General features: G+C 57.1%; 1 protein-coding gene across 3 annotated transcripts in view; it reads left to right on the top strand.

Annotated features, from left to right (window-relative positions):
- Nucleotides 1-323: 323 nt before the first annotated feature.
- SPNS2 (SPNS lysolipid transporter 2, sphingosine-1-phosphate) overlaps nt 324-10987 on the top strand; it is a 35392-nt gene continuing 24728 nt past the window's right edge. Inside the window, exon 1 of one of the 3 annotated variants that reach the window (XM_081029774.1) lies at nt 324-865. In XM_081029774.1, the coding sequence (XP_080885900.1) occupies nt 496-865 (370 nt within the window). In that variant the 5' untranslated portion in view covers nt 324-495. The remainder of the gene's footprint in view (nt 866-10987) is intronic. The other 2 variants (XM_081029775.1, XR_013992045.1) reach the window with 2 other exon arrangements.

Below are 10987 nucleotides of genomic sequence, written 5' to 3'. Positions count from 1 at the left end.
CTCCCAGAGTCTCCGCTAAGAGCCCACTCCCGTATTAGGGAGTGGGGACGGAGGGCATTGAGTGGGTGCTGGGGAGTCCTGCCCCCTGCACCCTATTGCTAGCTCCATAGCTCCCATAAACCCCCCTCCGGGTCCTTGCCCGCCTGGTTAGCCGCGAGGCTCCGGCGTGACTGCGCCCCCGTCGGGCGGGAGGGACTCTGCGGCACCCCCCCCACCGCCCCCCGGGGCAGCACGTGCGGGGCGGGGCTTTGCTGGAGCTGGGAGCTGATTGGGCGTGACCTGTGGGCGGGGCTGGACCTCAGCTGTCAGAGGGGCCCGGCTGCGACGGTGCAGCGGGCTGAACCTTGGCCGCGCCACAGCCGGGCCGGAGCGCAGCAGCCGACGGGGTCCAGCCGGGATGGTGCAGCGGCGGTTCCAAGGCGCACACACGCCCTGAGTGGGCCCAAGCTGGGCGGTGCGCCCCCCGCGCCCCCCGCCGCCCCGATCCCGGCCGGCATGATGTGCCTGGAATGCGCCTCGGCGGCGGCGGGCGGCGCGGAGGAGGAGGAGGCGGACGCGGAGCGGCGGCGCCGGCGCCGGGGGGCGCAGCTAGGGGCTGGCGGTGGTGGTTGCTGCGGGGCACGGGCAGCGGGTGCCGCTGGAGTCGCGGCCGCCGACGATGAGGTTCAGACGCTGTCAGGCAGCGTGAGGCGAGCCCCGTCCGGACCCCCTAGCACCCCCAGCACCCCCAGCTGCGCAGCTGCTGCCAAGGGCCCCGGCTCGCAGCAGCCCAAACCTGCCAGCTTGGGCCGCGGGCGGGTGGCAGCCGCCGCCATCCTCAGCTTGGGCAACGTGCTCAACTACCTGGACAGGTACACCGTAGCAGGTGAGCTAGTGCCCCACCCAGCCCGAGAACCCGGACCCCCTGTCTCGAGGTACCCCGGGGAGCCTTTCGTCCCAGACCCTCTATATCCAAACCTTATGTGGGGTCCCGAAAGGCCCTCCACTCAGGCACAACTGGGCAAGTGATGCCCCGTGATCCACGGGTCCAGTCTAGGGACAGCCCCCCATCCGGGGCCAGAGGTTGGGGGAGTCCCCACCCCTGGAGTAGCCTGCGCGTCCTCGCCAGTCCTTGAGGTCCCATCCGTTGTCCTCTTTTCCGCGAGTCTCCTCTGCGTCTCTGCGTTCTGGCCTCTGCGCCCCCTTCCGCCCCCGCCTCAGGTTCCCGGGCCTCTCCTCCCCTCCCCCCAGCGCAGGCGGTTTGTCGGTCCGTAGCTGTCAGTTCCTTCCTTCCTCCGCCGCCTCCACTCCCCTGCGTGCGTGCGGCGAGAGCGCGCACCCCTTGCTGGTGTGCGCCAGAGGAGACCGAGTGTGTGCGCGCAGGCGGCGCGGATGTGTGTGTGAGCGTGTGAGCGCGTGGCTGACAAAGACTCCCGGCTGCGGGGAGCGGAGGGAGGGGCGGGGCGGGTCCGTGGCGCCTGAGGACCCAGGATGCGGTTTGCAGCTGGCCCTGGCTAGAGGCCTGAAGATGTCTTCTCCTGCTCTATGGCGCCTGGGGCCTGGGGTACGGCTCAGGCCACTGGCTAGAGAGAGGTTGCCTCATCCTCTGTGAGCATCTCTGAGAACCAGCCTTGGGGATGGGTTGGGGGGGGGGTCCATAGAACAACTGGGTTCTAGTCCCAGATTTGCCCCTCCTGTGCTTGGTGTGTGACCTTGGGCCAGTTTCAGCTTGTGCATAGGTCTGTTTCCCGTTTGTGAGGTGGTTGGTCCCTGGGCCCTTTGGGGATGGACAGGGTCCTGGAATTCTGGTCTGCTCACTTCATCCCTCAGTTCTCAGGGGTCTGCCAGTAGGGACTTTGCCTAGACTGAGCTGCTCCTACATGGGAATGGTGCAGCCTCCAGAGAAAAGGACTCTGGCCAGGCTGGCATAGGTGAGGGCTCCCTGCAGAAGGAAAGCAGTGACTGTGTACCTGGCATGCTGTCCCAGAACCTGCCTAACCACAGCTTTGTAAAATGGAACTACAAAAAAGAAAAAGAAAGAGAATGAATTTTGGACAGACTCTACAGAGAACTTTGTGGTGATCGAGAGGAAAGCCCTGGCATAAACCAGATGCCACCTGGGTCCCCTTCTCCTGCCTCAGTCTCCTCCTTTGTTGATTGGGGTTTTGTGAAGGGAAGAACTCTGATGGGAGTGCAGAGTCTTCCCATTCTCGCTTTCAAAACCCTTGGCTCTATTTCTCTGTTACGAGAAATTGGAATCGGGTATCAGTGGCAACAGTCTCTGAGGTGGGCTCTCCCCAACAGTCTCTTACTTTGGTCTGGTGAGCAGGAATACCCCATACAGGCCAAGTGCACCATCATGCATGTGCCTGCCTGGGACCCCGGAGCTTAGGTACCACCCTAAGGTGGGGGAGAAGTCAGAGAACATCAGGGACCTGTCGTCAGTACAAAATAGACTTCTGTATACAGATAGGGAAACCAAGGCGCCTGTACAACCCTTGTCCAAGATGGCCAGGAGAGTGCACAAGGCTGGCGTTAGATGTACCAGGAAGCCTTGCCTGGGAAGAGGTTTCCCACCCTCTCTCAGCAATGAATGGTGCTGCTTCTGGCACTGTAGCACTTTCCAACTTGTTTTTTCCGGCCCCAGACCACCCCCTCTGATAGTCTCAGGGAAGCGGACTCTGGCAGGGACTGAGGAGGAGAGGGTGGGATCAGGGAGGTTGGGTGCTTTCTGACCCAACCCTGACTTGGGTCCCAGAGTCAGAATGTCAGAATGAGGGAAGGAGGTGGGACATTTCTGGTGAATTGGTTAGTGGGGGGTGGGGAGCCCTGGCTAAGAGGGGCGTGGGGCAGTACGGAGGAAGGCCCGGAAAGCCCTGTGCAAACACCCTCCTGGGTAGTGCATCCCAACCTGTCCTGGCCCGAGCCGGAGCTCATGCACTGCCCCGCCCCCAACATACAACATACACAGATTTCCTCTCCGGATAAGCCTGGTTCCCTCTCCCTCTGCACCTACATGCCCCTGCCCCCAACTTCAGTTTTTAGGAAGATTTACTGTCTCTATAGCAACTACTATGGCTTGATGGGTCAAGCAGGGGAATGGTTATTCCAGGCCTGAGTCCACCTGTTGCTGGCTGGCTCAGCTAACAGAGAGCAGGTGACATTCCACTGCATAGTCACCTTTGATGTTCCCACCCACCTGGCCTCGGAGAACCTCCCAATCTGGCCCTGACTCCCCCCTCAAAGAATGAGGGGAGTTCCCACCCTCTTCCTTTAAATCTGTCCTGTGCATTTCTGTATGAATCAGCTCTGTCCAAAAGGAATATAATGCAAGCCCCATATATAATTTAAAAATTTCTAGTAGCTACATTAAAAAAGGAAAAAGAAATAAGTGAAATGAATTAATATATTTTATTCAACTCAATATTCCCAACATATTTCAATCTAATCGATATCAAAGCTATGAATTCAATAGTTTACCTTCTTTTTCATACTAAGTTGTGAAACCCGGTGTGTGTTTAACATTTATAGCACATGTCAGTGTAGATGAGCTGTAGTTGGTTGAGCTGTATTTCAGGTGCTCAACAGCCGCTGTGGCTGGGGCCACTGCAATGGGTGGGTCACGCAGGTCTAGAGCTATGATGCCAGAGTTTGAGTCCAGGTTTTTCAACTACCAGCTCTGTAACCTTGGTGATGTCGCCTGAGACTTCTGGGGGATCATTTCCTCCTCTCCACCTCCCAGGTTGTGTAGAATAAACGGGAATGTCTCTTAAGCACCTGGGACAAGGCCCGACTCCTAGGAGAGCTTCACAAATGTCAGCTGCCTTCTCTTCCACGCCTCTGTTCAAGCTGTGCCCCAGCCATGGTGCTCTTCCCAGTTTTCTCTGTTTTGGGCAGTCTCATTCAGGACACCTTTGCGAACCCCTCCCTTCTCCATTGGGGCTGGTCTCCATCCTGGGAACTCCAGTAGATTCTGCCTCTGCCCTGGCATTCCCAGAGTCACCGGATGATCCAGCTAATTATGGCCTCTCCTCCTGCCATGGGAACCCCCTGAGGGCCGCAGACCTCGGAAGCTCTTGCTCTTGCTTCTTACTGAGCCTTGCTTTCACTGGATGAAATTGAGGTTGCCCAGGAACGAACGGCCTCTAAACCCTTTTTCCCTCTGCCTCCTTGTGTGGATGGGGCCACTGACACCCGGAGAATGCAGGCACTTATCCAAGGTCCCATGGCAGGGTAGAGCAGGACCAGAACCCCCCAGTTCAGTGTTCTCTTGGTAGAGGCAGGGACATGGCCCCCTCTTCTGGCCTAGAAACCCAGACTGCTGGCCAGGGTAAGAGTCCCCTGGGCAGATAAATTATAGCTCAATATAACAGGCAGTTTGAGCTCCCCTAGGGCACATGGTTCCCGCTCCTGTGGGCCCTACCACTCTGGCAGCCACCCCCTCTCCATTCTGAGCCCGCTCATGGCTGCCAGGTCAAGAGAAGGAGGGAGCCCCTCAGGCAAGGATCCTGGGTCCCCTGTTCCTAGCTCTGCTTCTTGGTGCCAGAGCTGCCTCTGCCCCATCTGTAGAATGGAAGCAGAGCGGAGGGTGTAGGTGGCAGCCTTCTGCTCCTGGAACCAGGCTCAGTAAGAAGGAGCTAGCGCCAGCTCTGTTCATGGTTGGAGAATGACTATTTGAGAACTGAGATCCCAACTTCTCTGGAATACTTGGCCTTTCCTGATACCTATGCCTTTTCCCTTTGATCCAGCTCGTGGCAGACTGGGTCCTTGAAATTAAGTAAGGCGGGGGCTGGTGAGGAGAGGCAGAGCCCTGCCCTGGGGGAGTCCTTTTCTGCCAAAGAAGCTGAGACCAGTATCCGTGGCAACTGCTCACTAACACTAACCCAGAAGGGCATCTGAGCATAGGGACCCAGCCAAGAACACAGGCCTGGCAGGGACTAGGAGCTTCCCCAAACACCTGAGCTGGGTGCCGGAGGGGGCGGACAGGTTGGGGCTCTTGGCTCTTTTTGTGTCTGCCTGGTTGAGTCTGTCCAGAGCTGACAGATTGGGAAATGGAGGCCCAGGGCCTTTTACAGGGTCACTTGGGTGGGTGGAGAACAAGCCAAGCCCCAAGCTCTGTGGCTGTCTTTATGGATAAAGATAGTCAATACCACCTCTGCCCCACCTCCTCAGGTAGTCTTGTCTCTGTGGGTGGCCCTGTCCTAGCCACCACCACACCAAATCTGTAGGATGGAGTGTACCAGGGCCGCATTCCAGAGCGGCTTTCTGGCAGGTCAGCACCCAGGTGAACCACCAGCTGGCCTGGAATGCTGGCATCCCAATGACTAACTGCCAGCTGCCCATTTCCTTGATCCTTCTTCCTCCTCAGGCACCTTCCAGTTGGTTCTATCAGCACCTCGGTTGTGCTGTTAACTTGTTAGAGGAAGTGTCTTGAAACTCACTGCCTTGGTCTGAGACTCAGGGCCTTTTAATGCCCCAATCTGTGACTTAGTTTCTCATTTTGTGAATGGGGCAGGAAGGCTGCAGGGTGACAGGTTACAGCAGGATCAGAGCTGCCCAGACAGGAAGTGGCTTTTGTTTCTGCCTGGGTGCAGGGGCCTGAAATCCTGAGTGTAGAAAGGGGGTAAAAATGAGGGAGGCAAAGAGGACACTGACTTGATCCCCAGGCTTCTAGGGCTGGGCTTCCTATTGGGCCCTGAATGTCTTCTGGGCTGAGTTTCTTGCTGCTGGCTTTGCCAGACTTGCTGTGTGACCTGAGGTAGATCCTGACCCTCTCTGAGCCCTGAATCCACAATAGATGATTTTGCTCCGCTCTTTCCATTGTCAGGCTCTTGCTCCCAAGTGTAGTGTGGGGCACTTGGTCTTAGAAACTCTTGTTTGCTGGCCCCTGGTTCTGCCTGCACCTCCCTGGCCCAGGACAACTAGGTCTGTTCCCTAGCCGTTGCAGCAGCCAACCTCAGTGTCCTTGGGTGGGTCTTGTGCCTCTGTCCTCCTAGGAAGTCTTCCCCTACTCTCTGGGCTGAGCCAGGCACCTAACTCCTGCTTTTCAACTGTACTCTATCCCATATCCATCACAGCATCTACCCCCATTTGGGTGGCCAGCTCCCTCTAGCCTCAAGGGGCTGAGCCTGATCATCTCTTGACCCCAATATGCGAGGGGGGCTGGCACAGGCTTGGCCCTTGTTGATTAACTGAGTGGCAGAGTTGGGGGGACCCAGATGTCCCTGAGCCCAAAGCCCATCCTTATGGGCTGAAGGGGCCTTGCTAGGTTTGGATGACCATCGATAAGGACCAGGCCCCTATTGTTGAGGCCAGGGCTTCTGTCACGGTGGCTGGTTCTACCTGTTTGTCCTGACCAGGGCATACAATGAGTTGCGGGGCCTCGCACCCCCAGGAATAATTGGGGAAGTGGTCAGCACAATCCCTGTTTGTCCAGCCCTCAGCCCTGACAGTGGGACCCCCTCACCCCCACACTGGGCAGAATGGTTTCTGTACATTCAAGAGGGTTCTGTGGTGGCTTTGCCCAGTCTCTTCTGCGAGAGGGCACTCGAGGAGAAGGGCTGGCCCCAAGTCACACAGTGAGGCTGTCTGCTCTGGGCCTGGCCCTCTCTTGGTAGCTGAGAGGTTGGTGAAAGGAGTCCTAGGGGAGATGTGGCCGAGGGCAGAGCAGTTACATTAGAGCAAGAAAGAAGAGGAACAATGCACTCCTCAGAACTTAGGCTAGGACTGGGGCCTGGCCTCCTATCTCCCCTCAGTCCTCTGCTGTCATGGAGACCTTGCTGGGGTCTCCCCACAACTGGAAGCTCCATGAGGTCTTTGTGGTCCCCTCACTGTCAAGCATGGATTTGCTGAATGGGGTCCCAGGAGGCAAGGAACATGATTAGGCTTTGTAAACTGTAAAGCCCTGTGCCTTCGGAGGGATGGTGTTACTTGGTCACACACTGTTTTTAGCACCCATGTGAGGGCTGTGGGTGTGGATGTGGAGACGGGGCTGGTTGCAGCTTCTTTTCTGTGGTGAGGTGGGGGAACACAGGCCAGGCCTGGAGCTTGGAGGCCAGTTCAGCCTCGTTCCTGCCTGATTCTGCGGTCTTTGTCTCTCACTTTCTGAATCTCAATTTTCTACTCAAGAAGTGGGAGCAGAAGTCACTGGTCACTGAACAGCACACCAAGAGAAGCTGGGAATTTGTGGGCTTCAGCTGCGCCATTCTGGGGTCACTTATCTCTCCCTCCACAACCAACAACCCCGCCCCCAGTCCCGTTTTCTCCTATGTCTGTGGTCACACAGGCCATGCCCTCCAAGGGTCATGATAGGGTGTGGCCACCTTATCCTCTCCCCGGTGGTCTTGGGAGCCCCTGAGGTAGGATATGGCCTGGGAGGATCAGCTGGGAAAGGAGTGGCTCTGCAAAGCCCCCAAATTGCTAAGGCTGAGTCTGGTTCCAGGAAAGCTGGCCCCAAATGATAGACTAGAACCACAGGACAGAGGTCAGGCTGCCTGTCCCCGCCCACTCTGGGCATAGAGACTTGGTGGGAAGAAGGGAGGGCTCTCTGTGCTCTGGGGGTGGTTCCTCTCTAGGGCTGGTGGGGTCTGTGGGCAGAGCTCTTGGGAGGGAGGCGTGTTATGGTCTCCAGCTGCAGTGCTCTTTAGAGGGACAAGTTCAGAGTCTAGGTTCTCTAGGGAGAGGGGAGGGTCTCTTTGAGGGGCTGGGGAGTTGCCGAAATGACCACATCCCCATGGTCCCTGCAGAGATGACTACTAAGCTGTCCGGACATTAATGACCCAGACATGGAGGGCGACCCTAGGGGAAGAGGGTCAGTATACACGGAGCAAATGCAATTGAGATTTCGGATGGACCCAGCAGGGATGTATGGGGATCCTGAATCACTCTCAGATGGGCAACCTGAGGCGTACAGTAGGGGCCAGAGATCCTGGAGGACACTCAGCTTGTCCCTGGGGGACGGGAAGTTCTGGGGCAGGTAGAAGCGTGTGTACCTGAGAGCCTGGGTCCCCAGCTCAGGGAAGAATGCCTTGGCCAGTCCCCTTAGGCTAGGGGCAGGGAGAGGGTTGTCAGTGGGGCCAGGCTGTGGTTTCCCAGCCTTAGCCATCCAGAGCCAGGTCAGCAGAGCCAGGCCCTCAGGCCCCTATAATTACTAGAGCGGGAGCTGTGGCCTAGCGTTGAAGCAGGAGCAAGACTTCTGGAGTGAGCCAGCTCTGAGGCCTCCACAGGGGGACCAGGATCCTTACTAGAGGGATTGGCCAATGGCAGGCATGGCCCATCCCTTCAGATCCCTATGCTCTGTCTTTCCAGCCATCTGCCCCTATTTTGGAGAAAAGGTGATGAGGTGGGAGTTTCCGTTGTTCTCTGTCATGGTCAGGGCTCCTCATACCTGAGTTAATGATCTATGATAATGTTTATTGACTACCTACTATGTGCCAGGCACCTTCTAAGCAGTTTGCATGTATTAACCCATTTAAACCTCACAACAACCATAGGAAGCAGATCTTAAAATTAAGTCATGTTTTAGGGAGGAAACTTGCACAGAGAGGTTAAGTAACTTGCCTAGGGTCACACAGCAGGAAGGTAGAAAAGCTAAGTTTCGAAATCAGATGGTCTGGCTCTGGAGCCCATGCTCTTTGGAATTCAGCTAAGTTGCTTGCTGCTCTGAGAGGCAAGGTGAATGTAAGGTGATGATGACTGCTTGGGGGAGTGAGCTTGAGCACCAGGTAGCCTTCCCTGGCTGACTAGGCAAGAAGAAACCTCAGGATCATGTTGTCCCAACCTTGCATCTGAGGCTGGTCCAATTGGGGGCTCCCGAGGTCAGTGTGGGTGGCTTCTTCCATCCTCAGCTCTTTGAGGACTCTGTGATATCAGCAGGTTAGGGTCTGGACCTGTCTCCTCTCGGGGCTTCTGAGGGACCAACAGTAATGAGGGATCACCGTATCTGTGACCAGCCAGCTGGGTGAGTCAGGCCAGATCCATCCAGCTCGGGGTGCCTTCAAGCTCATAGGCACCTCTTCAACAAGAGCCCCAGAGGAGGGAGTTGGCGACCGAGGAGGGGGCACCTTGGATCTGAGCTCTGAACGAGATGGATTTTAATAAGTAGAGATGGACACCCCAGGAAGAGGACATGACTGTGGTTAGGGCTTGGAGGCCTGCGGGCAGTGATGGGGGACTCACAGGGGCCTCAGATGCGTCAGGCCAATGGTTCCCAGTCCCCTGGGCTGTGTGTTAATAGATCCCTGGGTCTCACCTTTAGAGAGGCTGATTGGGCAGACGTGGTGATGGAGGCCTCAGATGCTAGGAGAAACCTGGGCTCAATTTGAGTGGCACTGGGGAGCCGCTAAGCACTTACTGGGCAGCCATACCAATGAGCTAATAAAGGTAACACTCTTAGAACAGGGTCTGGCACTTAGTAAGCACTCAATACATGCTAATACCCAGAGTATTGTTGTTGTTAGTAGTAGTATTACTGACCCAGTGGCCTGGGCCAGTGGATTTTGAAGAACTTATGGGTGACCTGAGCCTTAGCCAGAGGTGACAACCACTGAGCCATGGATTTAGCTCCTTGAATCCAGACACTATCTTTGGTCGCTGAAGCCCAGCCCAGGACTTAGTAGTAGGAGACTGATAAGTGCTCGTGAGATCAGGCTGCAGGCAGGAGGCTGGATGGGCCGGGAGGGTCTGGAGGCAGGGAGCCTGGGGAGGAGGCTGGGTGGTGAAGAAGAGAGAGAATTGTTAGGGCCTATTCATGGGGCTGTCGGGGAAGGGAGGGGTGCCATGGCCAAGTCCTAAGTGTCTGGCCTGGGTAGTGCCGTGGAACACTCAGGGAATGGGGAGCAGGTGGTGGAGCCATGGAATCGGAGTCCAGGTGGCCGGGACACTGAGGGATGAGAGAGTCTGTGGGACTGAGCCACCGGGGGGTGGTTGATTTCAGGGGAGTGATGGAGTGGGGGAGGGGAGAGAACTCTTCTAAGAACTTCACCTGTGAAGGGGGAGAGAGAAGGAGTGGCTGGCAGAGGGGACGAGACAGGATTGCTTTCACCACCAGGCTGAGAGATGTGAGCACTTTTGTGGGCTGATGTGCAGGGGACAGAGTGAGGGAGATGCTGAGGGAGAAGCTCAAGCCAAGGGTGGCCCCAGGGCGCGCTCCCTGGGAGGCTGGAGCGACACCGGCCTAGAGCTGGGGACAGCTGCCCTTAGACAAGAGGCGAGACCCTCGGGGGTGTAGCTGGGGTCAATGCATGAGAAAATTCAGATGCTCTTGCTGTTCCAGAGTGTTTTCTTGGCTCTGGGATGAGGACCCTATGGGCAGAGGGTGATTCTGGCTGTGGATTTGGGGTGACTGCCTAGAAAGGCCTGGATTGGGAGCTGTGGCCGTGGGATGGCTGGGGGCTGAGTGTGGTGTGGGAGCCCCACCTTGCATGCCTCTGGCCTGTGGGGCTGGTGCAGTGGGCTTGGCTTGAACTAGAGGGTGCTGCTCCTGGGCATGAGGCCCATCCTGTGACCCACCAAACCTCAGCCTCCAGGAAAGAGGCTAAAAATAAGGCTGTGGTGAAGAAGGGAGGGGCTGTGTGGGCCCAAGCCAGGCTGGAGCCCAGAGGAAAATCTGAAACGACCGGCTGGGCTTCCGTGACACACGCTTCCCGTGCCAGTGGCTGGCAGGGTCTCACCCACTTGTGGCCATGGCCCCTTACAGGCCTATAAGAGGGCAAACAACCCAGAAAGGCTTAGGCAGGGCCTGACCTAGGGCCTATGGCCTGCACGAGGCCCTGCTCCCTGGAAAGGTTTTCTCTAGCCTTCTACCTGGAGCTCAGGCCTTGGCTCCAAGACTGAGCTCCAGGGTTTGCCAGGGTTTGGGCATCCAAAGCTGCCTGTGTCTTGGGGTCTAGGCTGCCTGGGAGTTCCCAGGGGCCCTGGATGCCCATCTGATGTAGAGAAATATTCCTCTCCTTTACCAGGAGCCCTGTGCTGTAGAGGAGGTCAGGGGGGCTTCCTGGAGGCAGAGGCA

Source organism: Rhinolophus hipposideros (genome assembly GCF_964194185.1).
Source record: "Rhinolophus hipposideros genome assembly, chromosome: 20".
In the NCBI taxonomy this organism is placed as follows: domain Eukaryota; kingdom Metazoa; phylum Chordata; class Mammalia; order Chiroptera; family Rhinolophidae; genus Rhinolophus; species Rhinolophus hipposideros.
The sequence above is the reverse complement of the archived record's forward strand: the minus strand, read 5'-3'. Positions and strand labels throughout refer to the sequence as shown.